The sequence below is a fragment of the Microcaecilia unicolor genome, chromosome 2, assembly GCF_901765095.1.
Source record: "Microcaecilia unicolor chromosome 2, aMicUni1.1, whole genome shotgun sequence".
Taxonomy (NCBI): Eukaryota; Metazoa; Chordata; class Amphibia; order Gymnophiona; family Siphonopidae; genus Microcaecilia; species Microcaecilia unicolor.
The window spans coordinates 63195918-63215616 of record NC_044032.1 but is presented as its reverse complement, the minus strand read 5'-3'; the positions used below and the strand labels follow the sequence as shown (position 1 = coordinate 63215616).

The following is a 19699-nucleotide window of genomic DNA, read 5'->3' as shown; positions in this document are numbered from 1 at the left end:
AGAGGAAATATTTTTTTCATTCAAAGAATAGTTAAACTCTGGAACTTGCTGCCAAAGGATGTGGTAATAGCGATTAGAATATCTAGGTTTAAAAAAGGTTTGGACAAGTTCTTGGAGGAAAAGTCCGTAGTTTGCTATTGAGATGTACATGGGGGAAGCCACTGCTTGCCCTGGGATTGGTAGCATGGAATGTTGCTACTAACTGGGTTTCTGCCAGGTACTTGTGACCTGGATTGGCCACTGTTGGAAGCAGGATACTGGGCTACATGGACCATTGGTTTGAGCCAATATGGCTATTCTTATCTTCTTTAAAATGTAGAAATGAACTCCATAAAATTATAGAAAAGACACAGCCATGCAAAATCAAAGAGAACTCGCAATTTAAATCTATTAAAATGTTATCATGGTTACTGTTTCCACCAGTAAAACAGTGCTATCAGCTATTAAATGCAATAGTAAATAAATCAGTTTTTAAAATCCACTTCTAAGTTGCTCATCCCAGAGCGCACTTTATAGAATACTGCTGGGGATTGATTGTTTCTGACACCAAAATTTGGGCGCCATATGCTGAATCTAGCCCTATGTTATGAAATTAACTGTAATGAATAAAACCTCAGCATACTTTCTTTACACACATAATAACAGAGCTGGTGGAAAGGTTTTTAGAATATGCACACTGAATATGCATGAGATTGATTTGCACACACTGCCTCTTTTGTATGCAAATCATTTTCATGCCCTAGGTGAATTTTCAGCTTTGCACTCCCTCGATTATCTTCAATGCACCTAGGCACCCCCCCCCCCCCACCAAGATTTTGATAAGCTCAACAATCATGATCACCTCAATGCCATACCTCCCGGAACAACCCTGTAAAAATGCATACTTGGATATCATCATTTAAATATTAAACTTCATTCAGTATGTGCATAATCCCCTTATTCCATAAATTTGTGCACCCAAACTGTCACTTAGCACACGTGGAGGGGCATAATCGAACGAAAACGTCTATCTCCATGGGCGTTTATCTCCGAGAACGGGTCCATGAATGGGCGGACCGAACTGTATTTTCGAAAAAAATAGACGTCCATGTTTCATTCGACAATTTGCGAGCTGGGCGTTTTTGTTTTTCAACGATAATGGAAAATGAAAGCGCCCAGCTCAAAAAAGAATAAATCCAAGGCATTTGTTCGTGGGAGGGGCCAGGATTCGAAGTGCACTGGTCCCCCTCACATGCCAGGACACCAACCGGGCACCCTAGGGGGCACTTTTACAAAAACAAAAAAAAGGTAAAAAAGCTCCCAGGTGCATAGCACCCTTCCCTTGTGTGTTGAGCCCCCCAAATCCCCCTCAAAACCCACTGCCCACAAGTCTACACCATTACTATAGCCCTAAGGGGTGAAGGGGGGGCACCTACATGTGGGTACAATGGGTTTGAGGGGGTTGGACGACTAAGCATTAAGCAGCACAATTGTAACAGGTAGGGGGGGATGGGCCTGGGTCCACCTGCCTGAAGTCCACTGCACCCCCTAACAACTGCTCCAGGGACCTGCATACTGCTGCCAGGGAGGTGGGTATGACATTTGAGGGTGAAAATAAAAAGTTGTGAAACATCATTTTTATGGTGGGAGGGGGTTAGTGACCACTGGGGGAGTCAGGGGAGGTCATCCCCGATTCCCTCTGGTGGTAATCTGGTCATTTAGGGCACTTTTTGGGGCCTTATTCATGAAAAAACAGGGTCCAGGAAAAGTGCCCTAAATTCTAGCTACAAACGCATACTTTTTTTCCATTATCGGCGAAAGGCGCCCATCTCTGTTCGGGTGATAATCATGCCCCAGTCCCGCCTTCACCACGCCTCCGACACGCCCCCGTCAACTTTGTACGCTTCCGCGATGGAGTGCAGTTGAAAACGTCCAAGTTCGGCTTTCGATTATACCGCGTTATTCGTTTTTGTGAGATAAACGTCCATCTCCCGATTTAGGTCGGAATTTGGGCGCTTTTCTCGTTCGATTATAAGCAGGAAAGTTGCACACCCAAGTTATAGATTAAGGTCAGTTACGTATGCAACTTAATTGCATAATTAAATGGCTTTAAGAAGCAATTATTGGCTATAATTGGTGTTAACTTATGCTTATTAGCAATAATTATCAGTTACCCATGTAACTGCCTGAGTTGATATTCTAGAAAATGTGCATGCAATTTCCATAAATTCCAACTATGCAAAGGGGGCATAGACAGGTCGGGGGCATGCCTGGCACTTATGCACACATCTTATAAAATACTAGCAGTTAGTCCTGCCTACTATAAGGTGTGTGTATTTACATAAGCCATTTGGCTAGTGTAAGTGCTCACGCCAACTGTTAGGCATGTAACTGCAGACTTGCTAGTATTTTATAATGGCAATTGCAGGTGCAATTGACATTAAAGAATTTGCAGTTAGCGCACATCATTCCAGCACTTAACTTTAGGCAACCTATAGAGAATTAGCCACATTCAGGGCAATTTTCAAAAGCCGTTTACCAGGGTAAATGGGCTACTGGGAAATTCCCATTCTTCCTGCATGGAAAAAGGACAACCTGATGGTTTTGAGCTTATGTGGCCGTCAGGACTAGTGCTTTGCTTTTATTGTAGCTGCTCTTTACCACCTTCCTCGAAGCTGTTGTCCTAGGCACCCGCCTACTCCTTCCAAATAGTTAGGTCAGCCCTGCATAATATCCTGCTTATTATAGTGAGAAATACAAATGCCAATACATAGCAAACTATATTGTCTGAGAAACTGCTGCTTAACTGAAAGCCCTATGAAAAGTAGGGCCTCATCAATTTAGTTTGCACTCATTGATCGAGACTCACCACTGTATTATGAGCATGCATGTTTCAAAATGCTGATTTTACCTCTCCATCTCCCTTCCAGTGCACAAGATGATTCTCCAGTGTCCTTGAAAATAGTTCAAACCAATAAAAAAGACCAGGGGTTGTATCGGTGCTGCCTGAAGAACTCATATGGAAAGGTGGCTGCTGAATTTAACCTAACCACTGAAGGTAAATTAGAAAACACCCTAGAGTCAAAATGGATATGTATGTCATTGTATGATATGTAATAGTGCAGCCTCTTAATCTGTTTTCTCTCTTTTCAGTGCTGGATAATCTTTCAAGTTATCTGAACCATGAAGGTAAACCTACTGCTATATTTGTTCCAGCTACCTGCACTATAATCATAGTTAGGGCTTCTGATTTGAGTTTTAACCAATAAACAGTGCATAAACAATAAACAGGTGTTTATTGGATACATATCCAGATAAAACACTTCCCCCATAGTCTTTCATCCTTCTCTCTGCTTGCCTTAAATAAATAAGCATGCACTAAACGTTAGAGATACCCATATATTTTTATGGGTGTCTCTAGCATTTAGCACACACTACTCATTAGCACACACTAAAAACAACCCAGAATACCGCAGCCAGACTCATATTTGGAAAAACAAAATATGAATGCGCAAAACCCCTAAGAGAGAAATTACACTGGCTCCCACTTAAAGAACGTAGCGCGTTCAAGATCTGCACGATTGTTCACAAATTCATTTACGGAGATGCCCCGACCTACATGCTAGACCTCGTGGACCTGCCACCCAGAAATGCTAAAAGATCTGCCCGCACATTTCTTAATCTACACTTCCCCAGCTGTAAAGGATTAAAATATAGACTAACACATGCGACTAGCTTTTCCTACATAAGCACATAGCTGTGGAATGCACTACCAACTAACTTGAAAACAATTAACGAAATAACTAACTTTCACAAATCTCTGAAAACCTATCTCTTCAACAAGGCCTACCACGAGAACCCATAGCTCAACTATAACATATCGCCACTCCACCCTTATTCGGAATGTCGTCTTTCTATAACTGTTTGCTTAGTTCTTTTTTGTTATCCTTGATCTCTCGGTAACACCAGTTGTATCTTTTACCTGGAACGGCGACACCATAACAGGTCTTTGTAAGCCACATTGAGCCTGCAAATAGGTGGGAAAACGTGGGATACAAGTGCAATAAATAATAATAATAAATAATAAAAGGACCCCTTACTTTGTTTCTGTACCTTTTCGATGCTGATGGCTCCTCAGCTGCACACATGCATCCCCAGGGATTTACATTTCCCAATCCCCTGGGAAAGGTACCCAGTAATGGCACCTGCATTATAAAAACACTGATAAACACAGATGTTTTTGTACTCTCAAAGAAACCCTAATTAACTGGAAAATAAACTTCTACTTTTTCAGTTTATAAAGACCTAAGAATAGAAGTCCTATGTGATAATGTGATTTACAAATTATAATAGATGATATGAAGGTAATCTCCTTCTGATTCTATTAACAAAATAATCAATTCAAATATGGAGGAGATATAAAGAAAACAACAGAGGCTTAATTTTCTGACCAAAATTGATACATTCAATTAATTAAATTAATTTAATTAAAGGAGATGTTGCCTCAAGAAGCCCCCGGCTCTATTGTATTGGGAGCTCATGAGGGCTGGACCGCTTCATCATTGGCAACACCCCCACATTCATAGAATAGCCAATCCCAAACATATGTTCATTCATATGTTCTATGAATGTGGGGGTGTTGCCAATGATGAAGCGGTCCAGCCCTCATGAGCTCCCAATACAATAGAGCCGGGGGCTTCTTGAGGCAACATCTCCTTTAATTAAATTAATTTAATTAATTGAATGTATCAATTTTGGTCAGAAAATTAAGCCTCTGTTGTTTTCTTTATATCTCCTCCATATTTGAATTGATTATTATGTGATTTACAGACAGGCATGGAAATCTCAAAAGTGCAGTTCAGTATAAAGTTAAAAGTAAACTTTATTGGTGGAAAATCATTATAGCGAGACAGTCTATTCTTCACACAGGCTCACTTGCATTTCATCTTATTTTATTACAATTTATATTCCTCTCTTATACAGAGCAGAGTACAAATGAACAAACACAATAATAAAACAAATAGTCCACAAACAAGCAAGATCAAACCCATCAACCAAAAATCCTTCAATAAGTACTGTGCAGTTCACAAACCTGCCTTTGCTAACAGATGTTGTTTCAACAATTTGTTGAACACTGTAAAGTTTTCCTGCTTCCTGAGAGCGCCAGTAGCTTATTCCATGCAACATGTCCGTGGCAACAATCACATATCATGCGGCTGTGCACTGTCAGAGGGTGAGGGGCTACGAATAGATTCAAATTGTGCTTTATGGCATCATTTGACTTGCTGCTTGTACATGTGACAGACTCCTGACACAGGCACTGTGACACAGAAACATGGCCCAAGTCAATCTTTGAAGAACCATTGTCTACTCCAGTCTTGAAGGCCCTTTGTGTTGTCCTCAACCATCTACCCCATCCATCACCATTCTTGCGCAAATGTTTCAAAGGTGATAGTAGAACATGTAGTAAAGACTTCAAAGGAAGGGAGAGAATTGAACTATACTTCATATAAAGTTAAATCTTTTTCTGGGACTGTCCCCAAACCCAGCAATGAAGGAGACTATGACATATGGAGACTAAGGAGGCTAGGGCTATACAGCTTGGAGAAGAGAGAAAGACTAAGGAGGCTAGGGCTATACAGCTTGGAGAAGAGACGGCTGAGGGGAGACATGATAGAGGTATATAAAATAATGAGTGGAGTGGAACAGGTGGATGTGAAGCGTCTGTTCACGCTTTCCAAAAATACTAGGACTAGGGGGCATGCGATGAAACTACAGTGTAGTAAATTTAAAACAAATCGGAGAAAAGTTTTCTTCACCCAACGTGTAATTAAACTCTGGAATTCGTTGCCGGAGAAAGTGGTGAAGGCGGTTAGCTTAGCAGAGTTTAAAAAGGGGTTGGACGGTTTCTTAAAGGACAAGTCCATAAACCGCTACTAAACGGACTTGGAAAACTCCAAAATTCCAGGAATAACATGTATAGAATGTTTGTACGTTTGGGAAGCTTGCCAGGTGCCCTTGGCCTGGATTGGCCGCTGTCGTGGACAGGATGCTGGGCTCGATGGACCCTTGGTCTTTTCCCAATATGGCATTACTTATGTACTTATGTACTTATGTAGGCAGTTATTACAAGATTTAAAACTTACTGCTGGTGCAAAAAAACAGAAAGTTATTTGAGAGTCTCCTCCCACCAGTGTTAAATGTTGCCCGTTATGGGAGAGATTCTATATATGGTGCCTAAAAAATCAGGGCTGAAATCAGTGCTGACTAAGCATATTCTATAATCGGCGCTTAGATTTAGGCGCTGTATACACAATATGTTTAGCTGATATATCAGCTCCTAAATCTACACTCATCCATTTTATACCAGTGAAAACCTGGTGTAAATCCTTGTGCATAGATTTAGGCACACTGGGCTATATTCTATAACTACGAGCATTAATTTTGGAACGCCCATAAAACATGCATATCCCTGCCTGTAACCACACCCCTTTTTGCCTGCACACATTGAAAGATTGGCGCACTTCATTACAGAATACGCTTACTGAGTTGTGTACGTAAATTCTAATCAGTACCAATTAATGCTCATTATTGCTTGTTAAATGCTGTTATCTGTGATGATGTCCAGGCAGTTTATCCTCCTAACATAGGAGCCAACTTTTCAAAATTATTGGGAGTGCTAAACCCAACAGAAATTACTCTCCCTAGCTACATTCAAGAAGTTTGTTCAATACAGGGAGTGCTCAAGCACCCAAAGAGCCTGGCTCCTATGCCTTCTAGAGAAGCCAGGTGGAAATCTGTTTGTCCTGCTCTGTGCAATGCTTAAAGCTATTTTTTGTTTGTAATTAAGTGATAATGAATGAATGGTGAGGACTTCAAGATAGCCCGGTGCCAGAGAAGTTAGAGAGGCTTACTGCAGTGAGTACTGCAGCTAGAAGTCCTGGAATCTGCAGCTACAGCCTTTACCAGTCAAGTCATGATTCTTACTAACAGCACAGTAGGGAAAGCAAATTGGGACACTGTTTAGTGCAGACTTGTTAGGAGTATACTAATAGCTGTGCCCCCAGCATATCTTGCAGAGTGCAAATAAAGTCAGTGCATACTTGTGGAACCTTTTTCTTAGTATTACTGTGAACAAATTGCTATAAATGCCAGTTTTAGTAAAGATTAAGGGGTCCTTTTACTAAGATGCACCAAAAAATGGCCTGCGCTGGTATAGAAATGTGTATTGGATGCGTGCAGGTCCATTTTTCAGCGCGCCTGGAAAAAAGGGCCCTTTTTTGGCCAAAAATGGACATGCGGCAAAATGAAAATTGGTGCACGTCCATTTTGGGCCTGAGACCTTACTGCCACCCATTGACCTAGCGGTAAATTCTCACCTGTTAACTGGGCAGTAATGATCTATGCGCATACAATGTTAATTACTGCCCGGCTAGCTCCATGCGCCGGAAAATTTCCAGCGTGCTTAGTGGACATGCGTAAAAAATGAAATTACCGCCGAGCCACGCAGTAGCCAGGCGGTAGGTCAAAACTGACTTGTGTAGGACGTGTATACACACCTATGCGGCTTAATAAAAGGCCCCTAGATGTTTTTAATATGCAATTGAGTTGCGCAGCTTCATTATCGATGCTGATAGCCTACAATACAAAAGAAAATTAAGAGGGCAAAGGCTACATACTCAATAGTATAGAATCAGACCGTATACTGTAATATTTGCTTATTGGGTTGCAAAAGCACAGGCACAGGCAGCTCCTTGTGACTCTGGGCAAGTCACTTAACCCTCCATTGCCCCATGTAAGCCGCATTGAGCCTGCCATGAGTGGGAAAGCGCAGGGTACAAATGTAACAAAAATAAAATAGATACTATTGGAGATTCTACATGGAATGTTGCTACTATTGGAGATTCTACATGGAATGTTGCTATTCCACTAGCAACATTCCATGTAGAAGGCTGCGCAGGCTTCTGTTTCTGTGAGTCTGACGTCCTGCACGTACGTGCAGGACGTCAGACTCACAGAAGCAGAAGCCTGCGCTAGCCACATTGGTGATCTGCAAGGGCCAGGCACAGGCAGCTCCTTGTGACTCTGGGCAAGTCACTTAACCCTCCATTGCCCCATGTAAGCCGCATTGAGCCTGCCATGAGTGGGAAAGCGCAGGGTACAAATGTAACAAAAATAAAATAGATACTATTGGAGATTCTACATGGAATGTTGCTACTATTGAGATTCTGTTGCTACTATTGGAGATTCTACATGGAATGTTGCTATTCCACTAGCAACATTCCATGTAGAAGGCTGCGCAGGCTTCTGTTTCTGTGAGTCTGACGTCCTGCACGTACGTGCAGGACGTCAGACTCACAGAAGCAGAAGCCTGCGCTAGCCACATTGGTGATCTGCAAGGGCCAGGCACAGGCAGCTCCTTGTGACTCTGGGCAAGTCACTTAACCCTCCATTGCCCCATGTAAGCCGCATTGAGCCTGCCATGAGTGGGAAAGCGCGGGGTACAAATGTAACGAAAATAAAATAGATACTATTGGAGATTCTACATGGAATGTTGCTACTATTGGAGATTCTACATGGAATGTTGCTACTATTGAGATTCTGTTGCTACTATTGGAGATTCTACATGGAATGTTGCTATTCCACTAGCAACATTCCATGTAGAAGGCTGCGCAGGCTTCTGTTTCTGTGAGTCTGACGTCCTGCACGTACGTGCAGGACGTCAGACTCACAGAAGCAGAAGCCTGCGCTAGCCACATTGGTGATCTGCAAGGGCCAGGCACAGGCAGCTCCTTGTGACTCTGGGCAAGTCACTTAACCCTCCATTGCCCCATGTAAGCCGCATTGAGCCTGCCATGAGTGGGAAAGCGCAGGGTACAAATGTAACAAAAATAAAATAGATACTATTGGAGATTCTACATGGAATGTTGCTACTATTGGAGATTCTACATGGAATGTTGCTACTATTGAGATTCTGTTGCTACTATTGGAGATTCTACATGGAATGTTGCTATTCCACTAGCAACATTCCATGTAGAAGGCTGCGCAGGCTTCTGTTTCTGTGAGTCTGACGTCCTGCACGTACGTGCAGGACGTCAGACTCACAGAAGCAGAAGCCTGCGCTAGCCACATTGGTGATCTGCAAGGGCCAGGCACAGGCAGCTCCTTGTGACTCTGGGCAAGTCACTTAACCCTCCATTGCCCCATGTAAGCCGCATTGAGCCTGCCATGAGTGGGAAAGCGCGGGGTACAAATGTAACGAAAATAAAATAGATACTATTGGAGATTCTACATGGAATGTTGCTACTATTGGAGATTCTACATGGAATGTTAATGTTGCTATTCCACTAGCAACATTCCATGTAGAAAGTTGAGCAGGCTTCTGTTTCTGTGAGTCTGACGTCCTGCACGTACGTGCAGGACGTCAGACTCACAGAAGCAGAAGCCTGCGCGGCCACATTGGTGATCTGCAAGGGCCGACTTCTACATGGAATGTTGCTAGTGGAGGAGTGGTCTAGTGGTTAGGGTGGTGGACTTTGGTCCTGGGGAACTGGGTTCGATTCCCACTGCAGGCACAGGCAGCTCCTTGTGACTCTGGGCAAGTCACTTAACCCTCCATTGCCCCATGTAAGCCGCATTGAGCCTGCCATGAGTGGGAAAGCGCGGGGTACAAATGTAACAAAAAAAAAAAAAGGTACATTTACATACGCTTTTTACAATTACTCCTACTGAGTAGAACAACTGGTTTTTACCTATTAAGCAATAGTCTCTACAATCTCAAGGGAAGTTTTCCAACCACAGAGAGATCTAGGTGTCCTTGTAACAGTAGATTTATTCATCTGATCAAATACATAGACCTTCTGGACCCTGGAACCCATGTCTGATTTATACCCCCCAAAAAGAGGAAACATAGAGCTAAATGCTGGCTGCAAATATTCCATTTAACAGATCATGTCTCTACAACTACTGGTGAATGTCAACCTGATAAACAATACTTAGTGCATTTTTATCATTATTAGTAGTAAAAGGACCAATTAGCATTCTACAGTCCAAAGGTTAATTACTCATAGTGTCAATACACTGCTCTTCTGCTTGTATTAAATGCTAATGCAGTGTCAATTCAGCGTTTCGAAATGACTGAATTAGTCATGAAAAGGATGTTTGATCTTGACTTCCATTTAGAGAAAACCTTATGCTTTTATCTATCTTAAGCATACTGGAACCTGCATTTCTTCACACTCCTGGAACCAAAGGAACTTTTATTACCAGTGTCAATAGCATGTACACAGTGACACATGCTATTGACGCTGGTAATAAAAGTTTCTTTGGTTCCACAAGCAGCTCTTGCTGTCCATTATTTTTTATTGCTGACGTTCTACATGGGGATTTGTTTCTTTCTTTGATACTTCTGCTTCCTTTCACACTCCTCTTATTCTCCCCCTCCCCCCTTGCAAGTAACATTTATCTTTCTCAAAAGCATTTCCAATATTTCCATAGCACTCCTAGATATACACAGTACTATACAGATACAAAGTGGTACACAGAAATAGTTCCTGCTCAATAGAGCTTACACATATTCCTCTGAATTCTATATATCGTGCCCGAGATTTCTGCATGGAAATCGAAGCATATTCCATAACAATGCACATAACCTAATTGGTTAACAAACCAATCAGTGCTGATAATTGCCAATTAACAACACTAATTGGCATTAAGAGTAGAGGAGTAGCCTAGTGGCTAGTGCAGCAGACTTTGATTCTGGAGAACTGGGTTCAATTCCCACTGCAGCTGCTTGTGACTCTGGGAAAGTCGCTTAACCCTCCATTGTACCAGGAACAAAAAAAAAACCCTCACCTGTATGTAAACCACTTCGATTGTAAGCACTGCAAAGTCCCATTCCCTTTCTGTAATTAGGATTTATGTGCAGAACTAAGTGTATTTTATAAAATGCTGCACACAAATTGTAAGTCTCATTTTTGAAAAGTGGGTGTGGCCATGGGAGTCAAATAGGTATTTCTAGAATCTATTCCCATTGTTATAGAATACACTCAGTCCGCACCTAATTTAGGCATCAGCATTTACACCAGGTTTTACTTGGCGTAACTGCCAGTGACTAAATTTAGTCATACAGACTGGTTCTTGGCGTATTCTGTCAACTGTGTGGAAATTTAAGCTTATTCTATAAAGTATGCCTAAATTAAGGCATACTTTAATAGAATACGCTTAGAAAAATTTCATTTCTGCACTGAATTTTTAGGCGTGATATATACAATCTAGTCCATTGTGACCTTCTCTGGGAAACGATGATTTTTTTTTTTTAGGTTTTAATGAATTCTGTTAGAGCAAATAATTTGTAATACAGCAGTCCAAACCCAATCCTTTTATGTGAAACAAGTAAAAAGTTACAGAAATTCAAACATGTAACTTTTGCAGAATGTTTATGGACCCATGACATGAAAAAATTCTCCATTCTCAAAGTGTTTGGATCCACTACTTTAGTCACCTTTTCCCAGAGATCGTCACATATGCCTTCAGAAATTTCTATGTCCACAAAAAAAACATTTGGGGAGGAGGTACATTTTCAGGAGAGAAAAACAAAAAGGAAAAAGAGAAATAAGAACAATTTAGCATAGCTCAATCTGTCTACATCTGACATTAAACTATAATTACTTTAATATTTTCTTTTGCTAATGAAAGCTATTAATTGTTCTGGTTGAAAAAAGTTCTATTTTAGACCTTGAAATTTTATCACGCATTTACATGGATAGTATAAGTAAAAGGAAGCTCCTAAGTCTAAAATATCTTTCCTTAAAGCCAAAAAGGATTTTCTCCTTTCCTGTGTCTGTCTAGTAGCATCATGATACATCCATATCCTTTTCCCATAGAACAAAGATTGAGACTTCTTAAAGAACATACGTTTTACTGCTTCCATATCTTGTTCAAATGTTTTTTTGAAGAAGTTATAATGTTTTTCTTAATCATAATAATGCTTTATATTTTTTGTTCCTGTATTACCTTATTCAAGTTTTGTACTTGGTAAAAAAATTTAAACTAATAAATATAAAATTAAAAAAAAAAATTCTATGTCGGCTGTTGTACCTGCTTCAAGGCATGCGTGTCACCTAACTACGCATTTACTCTTGAGGTTTCCACTGGTGTTTAAGGGAGCAGTAACATAAACCTCTGGAGCTTACCAGTACCTCAAAAACTTTGAGGAAAGAATTATTTTGTTGCCTTCCTTAACCACCTCCTCACGTACAAACAGGTTTTAAAAAATCCAATAAATACGCATTTAGATGCTGGCAAGTGCATATGTATGTTGCAAAATTGGCGCATACACATGTGAAGTAATACCACTCTTTTTCTGCCTATAAAATCACTGCTTCCGTGCGATGTGCTGAGAAATACATGTGTATTTACCATATAGGCATTTTACTCACTGACATTCCTTGGTCGGCTGCCACCGGGGCGGATTGCCATTGCGCACCCCCCTCCCCCAGGTGCAGCGTCATCCATCTCCCATGGTGCAGCATACCCCCCCCCCCCTGGGTGCAGAGTCCCCCCCCCCCCGATGCATCATCTTCAAGGCCCCCCCCCGGGTGCATTCTTCTTACCTGCTGGGGTGCTGGGAGCAGCTGCTGGCTCCGCCAGTTCCCTGCTCTCTCTGCCCCAGAACAGGAAGTAACAGCAGAGGGAGCAGGGAACCATCAGAGCCGACAGCCACTCAGCTGCTCCCTGCACCCCTCGTGCACCGTGCACCCGAGGCGGACCACCCCCACCGCCCCGCCCTCAGTACGCTACTGACTCTCCTAAAGGCTCTGCATTTATCAGCAAGTCCCAACCTGGATGTCTCAATTCCTAACTCAATAATCTATGCAAAATAGGCCTTCACAACTACTAGATAATATGTGGATGATGTTTAGATCTTTTACCTGTACTAAACTCCTTTTCTCTTTTGCCATCTTCACCTTTCTAAAACTAATTTAACTCTATGTTGTTTTTAGGTGGGGAAGAGATTGAATTCAATCAGCTCTTGTTCAGAGAAGACTTCATGTGTGATAAATATTTTGGTGGGAACATGCATGGAAGGATTGTTACTGAGCAGTTACACTTTGGAGAAGGAGCCAATCGGAAAGCATTTCGAAGTAAAGTGATCTATGGGCTGGTTCCTCTGTTCAGTCCAGGGCACCTTTGTGTCCTTAAAGTGCACAGTGCCATTGCTTATGGAACTAAGACCAATGAGGAACTTGTTCAAAAGAACTACAAATTGGCAGTGCAGGTAACCTACCTCTCTCTCTCTCTCTCTCTCTCTCTCTCTCTCTCTCTCTCTCTCTTCACTCTCCCTTATATTCCTCCCTTCCAGATCTGCTGCATTGCTCAGAATTCCTTAAAATACATATAATAATATATGCCAGGATAATTTTATAAGCAAATTGAATGTGTAGAACAGCATTTAACATTCAGATATGTGCTTATAAAATTGCCTGGTGTATACAGTATCCCCCGGATTCTATGTATGGCACCCAAAGTTGCATGCCCAACTTTGGGTGCAGTTCCAAGATGCGCACAAAATTGTTACAGCAAAATTCATGGACCCTATTATCTTTTATTATCTCTGTTGTTTTATACATTGCTTATACGATTACTATGTTACAAAAATCACAACAAGAGAGAAAATTGCCAAAAGTTTTGATAATTTCGAAAGTGCAGTTGCCAAAGGGGTTATATTTTCATAGAGTGATAAACAGTCATGCCCAGATGACTAGCTGAAACATGTACATATTTGGAGGAGCCAGCTCTGTGGGTGCTTCAGCACCCCCCATATTGCATGGTGCCTGAAAATTCCACATGGAAAATATTTCTGCCTAAGCAAATTCTTTAAGGGGCACCTTGTTCTAGGCGTGGTACATAGAATATGCCTAATTGATATCACAATGCCTAAAACAACGCGCATCCATTTACACTAACAGAAACATGGCATAAATGCCGGTGCATAGATGTAGGTGTGCTGGGCCATATTCTATAACAGTGCATGTAAATTTCCCCATCCATAACCATGCCCCTTTTTGGCTGTAAGTTGTGTCCATAAATTATAATTATTGCCAATTAGTGTCCATTATTGCTTGTTAAGTCCTGTTATCAATGCTGTTTAGCTTGTTAAGCCAATTAAGTTATAAGCTTGGATTTTGGCGTGGAACGCTTGGTGCACTATATAGAATCTGGGGTAAAGCTAGTATTCTCTAAAGGGCTCTCTGTGCAGAATGTCCTCTAGAGAATACTAGCTCAACATGGATCATCCCAGCAACTAACTTTGGACACCAGTTACTGAATTCAACCTCTAAAGTTCACAGGAGAAGGAATTAGACAAAGATGTCCAACTATTCAAAATTTTAGTAGCTCTTTCTTGATATCACCTTGAATTTGAGGAACAGCACAAATCCCAGTATAGACCTTTCGGGCATTCCAATATTGGTTCCTTTTCATTTGGAAAACTAACCATAGTCCTACCCTTGGTGTCCTGTTTGTCAGCCAGTTTCCAATCTGCACTAGGTCATTAATACGACTACTAATTATTTCTATAATGCTACTAGACATACACAGTGCTGTACACATTGGGGCCAATATTCAGACTGCTGGAGGTAGCCAGGCTGCCTCCCGCAGTCGGTGCCGACTGAGCCCGGATATTCAATGCCAGGTCATTTCCGGTGACCAGCATTGAATATCCGGTTTATTTTTGGCTGGTTTAAACATAACCAGCCAAGCCAATATTCAGCACTGGACGGTTCAGTGTAAACTGGCCAAAGATATACCAGCTATTTTGGTGGCGTAATTTGTCCATCAAACTAAGCTGGTAATGCGCTGAATATTTGCGGATAGCTGGCTATGTCGCACAATATAGTCAGTTGTCTGCTAGGTGCAATATTCAGTGGGAGATAGCCGGCTATCACCTGCTGAATAGCTGGCTAAGGGCCCCTTTTACCAAGTTGCGGCAAAAGGGGGCTTGTGCTGGCGTCGGTATGTGTGTTTTCACACATGCTGAGGCCCCCTTTTACTGCAGTGGGCAAAAGGGAAGTCTCTCTTTCCTGCAGGAAATGGCCATGTGGCAAGTAAAGCTCTTGCCGTGTAGTCATTTCGGGGGGAGCTCCCACACTATCCTAGAGGTAATCAGGTAGTGATTATTGCCAGGTACACTCCAGCACTACAAAAATAAATATATTTTTGTAGCGCCGGATATGACGATGCGTTAGGGGAGGGAAGTACCACTGGGCTACCATCACTTTGTAAAAGGAGCCCTGAGTTCCATTTAACCTGGTCAGTTAAATGCTTTTAAATATCAAGGGGATTACATGCAGATACTTTCTCTGTCCCTAGAGGGCAATAGAGGGTTAAGGGCCCTGTTTCCTAAAGTGTGCTAGTGTTTTTAGTGTGTGCTAAACATTAGCACGTGCTAACCATGTAGATGCCCATAGGAATATTATGGGCATCTACACGGTTAGCGTGTGCTAATGCTTAGCGTGCACTAAATACACTAGTATGCCTCTAGTACGACTTAGTAAACAGGGCCCTAAGTGGTCCTTTAACAAAGACACGCTATCATTTTTAGTGCATGCTAAAAGTAAGCACATTACAAATGCTAAAGACCCCCTAAGTGATTTGCTTAAGATCACAAGGAGCTTCAGTGGGAATCAAACCCAGTTCACTAGGATCACAGCCTGTTGTACTAACCATTAGGCTACTCCTTCATGCCTATCCCGTGACTTTTTAATTTTCTCAAGGGATTTTGTCACAAGCCTTCTGAAGCCTAAGCACTACTACTACTTATCATTTCTATAGTGCTACTAGACGTACGCAGCACTCTACACTGAACACGCAAGAGACAGTCCCTGCGCAACAGAGATTATAATCTAATCAAGACAGACAAACAGGACAAATAAGGGATTAAGGAATTAGTTATGGTGGGATTGATAAAACAGATATGAGTACTGAACAAGTGAATAGGAGTTATGAGTTAAAAGCAGCCTCAAAAAGGTGGGCTTTTAGCCTAGATTTGAATAAGGCTAGAGCCGGAGATTGACATTCTGATTCAGGAAGTCTATTCCAGGCATATGGTGCAGCAAGATAAAAGGAACAGAGTCTGGAGTTGGCAGTGGAGGAGAAGGATACAGATAAGAGAGATTTACCTGATGAGCAGACTTCCCGGGGAGGAGTGTAGGGAGAGGTCCTGAGGAGCTGCAGAGTGAATGCACTTGTAAGTCAAGTACTAAGTACTTCAGTATTAGCTGTTTTCCTCTGATATAATTGCCAAGTACAGGGTACCCCAGTTTGGAGACATGGTGCTTTCCATGGCCCCTCTGCGGGAAATAAGGAGATACAAATAGAAACAGTGGCATGTTCCCTTAAAGATTCAAAGAGTGTGCCTTCATGATTCTGCCTTTGGCACATAAATCCATTCCTATATTGTTTTTTTACCTCAGTGCCTGCTTGGTTGAAAAGAATACAACAAAAGCACAGGTCAGTCTGACAGAACACAGCAGATAGCTAAGTCATTAGTCAGTGCAAAATTCCATTAGAATCTAATGATCCTGAACAAGATTTGACTGTTATGAGAGGCAACAGGTAAATACAAATATTGTATATAAAATAATTGACTTTTTAATAATTTTTCATTCAGTCTTTCTTTGTAATACAGGAATGTTATGTACAAAATACTGCAAGAGAATACGCCAAGATTTATGCGGCAGAGGTAGAGCCACTGGAAGAGTTTGGAGATGTGCCAGAGTAAGTAGAAGCCAGAATACATTAACATTCTGTTCGTTCGATGGAGGCCAGACACAGAGTGATTGTCTTCCAAATTCCTGTATTTATAGCCATATTTCATAGTTTTCAAACTACTGAAAACTCAAATGGAATAAAGATCTCTCTACCCTGTCTACTTCCCCAAGGCATTATTTTAAATCATCTTGTGATGCTGAAATTATTCTGAAAAAGGTGTGCTATTATAATTAGAAGGATATCTTGGAAAATGGTGGGTCCTTTCATGATTCTCAAGCCTCGGGGAATCCTTTGTTGTCTACAGTATTCCAAAAGAAAAGAGTAATGTAGGTCATAATTAGAAACACAGAAGGGAGAGAAGAATCATTTGACCAATCTAGTCTACTTGTATTGTCATACCAGGGTTGATCTCCGTCTTCCTTTTCCCCTTCATGGCCAACATAGGTCCCTCTGAGCTCAAGTTAAATTATATATTTGAAAAAATAAAGTTATATCATAGTCCCAGGCAGTATGGACATGTTTCTAGCAGAGGCTTCCAAAATCTTCTTGGAGGATTGCCAAATTAACTCTTTGGGCCTGAATGGAAGAGAGGAGAACATGGCAACTGCCTTCCCTTTTTGCTCATGATCAGAAGGGGCTTTTGGACCCTACAATAAGTGAGCGTTCCTTAAAATAAAAACAGATAACCCCTGTACTGTCTGTTTACACAAAATAACACCTAAAACTCCATTCCCCACCTCATAGATGAGAAGCTACACATATTCATATAGGACAGATGAAGGAGCAACAAAATTTGGTAGCTGAATAACTTATTCCTTCTGGTCCATTTATGATGGTAATTTTCAAAATGAGTAAAATAACACTGTACCCAAGTAAATTAGGTCTCCTTTTCTAAGTGGCAGTAAGTGTAACACGGCTTACCGCTCGATATACAGGATGTACCGCCGGGCTACCACAGCAGCCCGGTGGTACTTCCCACTCCTTGCGTGCCATCATTTCCGGCGCTACAAAAATGTATTTATTTTTGGAGCGCCGGAGTGTACCCGGCAGTAATTAGGCAGTGGTACGCATTGCCCTGTTACCGCTGGGTTAACATGGGAGCCCTTACCGTCACCTCAATGGATGGTGGTAAGGGCTCCCTCCCCGAAATGGCCTTGCGGCAAGTGCTTTACTTGCCACGCGGCCATTTCCTGCAAGAAGGCGAGACTTCCTTTTTACCAGCTTTGGTAAAAAGGGGCCTCAGTGCACATGTAAAACATGTGCCAATGCCAGCACCAGCCCCCTTTGGCTTCGGCTTGGTAAAAGGGGCCCTTAACTTGTAGAAAGCTGTCCACCCTATGTGTGGGTCAAAGTATATGCACAGGTCTGATACATTTGTTACTCTTATTGACAGTAAGGAGAAGTGTTTCTGGGGATTGAATTAAGGCAGAGTTTGAAGGTATATACTTGTGGGGGAGGGGGGTGGAATTACATATAGATCGCCAAAAGATAGGCATTCAATTTTGCGTGCAGATCAAAGATCCACATGCAAAGTAATTCACTAAACTGATGATAACAATCAATGATTGGCATTAACAAACACTTTAATTGACAGTCATTAGGAGTGATGTGCAGATCTGCCCTCTACCCTATTCTATAGCATGCATGCTTCATTTTTATAGCATGCAACTCCAAAGTGGGCATGGGCAGGTCAAGGGCATTCCCAGGATTTAGGCATGGTGTTATAGAATACTTGCATTTGTGTGTCTAACTGCTATTAGTTGTGCACCAGTATTTACACCAGCCTGGCAGGTATAAATGCTCACACCCTAAGTTAGGCGCAAGCCCCTGGGTTCTATATATAGTGCCCGGAATTGGGTGCTGATCCAAGTTGTGCGCCCAACTAAATTGGCTAACGAGCCAATTAGTGCCAATAATTGGGCGCGTCCAAATCCCCTAGCACAAAACCCAAAAGGGGGTATGGTCAGGGGAATTCCTAAGGTTTACGTGCAGTGTTCTAGAATATCGGGGATGTGCGCCCAAATTGGGCACTGGGAATGACACCAGGCATAAGTCCTGGCCCCCAAATTTTGGGCACCGAAATCAGCACTCAATGCTATTCTATATTGAGCACTCATCTTTGAGTGGCCATCATAAAATAGAATCGAGTGCCAATTTTTTGCAGAATGGCCTTTATAGAATACTAGCTTTGGGGGGGTTACTCATCTGTAATCAGGCAGTGTCATACGCTGCCCAGTTACTGCCGGGTTAACGCGAGAGCCTGTACCGCCACCTCGATAGGTGGTGGTAAGTGCTCCCCCCCACGAAATGGCCATGCAGCAAGTGCAAACTTACCACATCGCTGTTTGATTTTTGGTTATTTTCACCCGCTGTAGTAAAAGGGACCCTGCCATGCGGCAAAAGCTACAATTATCGCTAGCACGGGGCCCCTTTTACTGCGGCTTAGTAAAAGGACCCCTTAGCAAGGATCATCCCGGTGCCTATAAAATTACCCACATTGATTAACAGGTGTAATTTTACCTGGGTATTTCATCTTATGCAATTTGTAACATTGTGTGTGGCCACAGGGTGTGCCCAAAGGGGTATGCCCTACCCCTTGGAACACTATATTGTGGAACAGTACATTTAATCCTTTATACTGTAATTACATCTTTATTTCCCCTCCCCTCCCCCTTTTCTTTTTTGCTATTGGGAAATGGAAGGATAAAAACAAATCTATAGCTCCTAATAGGCCCAGTGAATAAACATGTGATACCGACCAAGACCTCTGGCTCACCTACTGTACAGGTACTTTCGCCTATTGGGGTTTCTCTAAGCTCTTCAGAATGTACTCCACCTCCCTCTCCTGTTTCCTGCGTTAGAGGTGTCCCATAAAACTGGATGATGTGAGAACTTCCATTTCTTTCATGAAATTACCTACAATTTTTGCAATTTTCAGAGGCTTGCT

The 19699-nt window shown here is 42.0% G+C and overlaps 1 protein-coding gene across 1 annotated transcript in view; it reads left to right on the top strand.

Annotated features, from left to right (window-relative positions):
* Window positions 1–19699, top strand: part of ALPK2 (alpha kinase 2) — a 127490-nt gene that overhangs the window by 38821 nt on the left and 68970 nt on the right. Inside the window, exons 4-7 of the mRNA XM_030191914.1 lie at window positions 2910–3037; window positions 3133–3168; window positions 12984–13258; window positions 16670–16758. Coding sequence (XP_030047774.1) covers window positions 2910–3037; window positions 3133–3168; window positions 12984–13258; window positions 16670–16758 — 528 coding nt within the window. The remainder of the gene's footprint in view (window positions 1–2909; window positions 3038–3132; window positions 3169–12983; window positions 13259–16669; window positions 16759–19699) is intronic.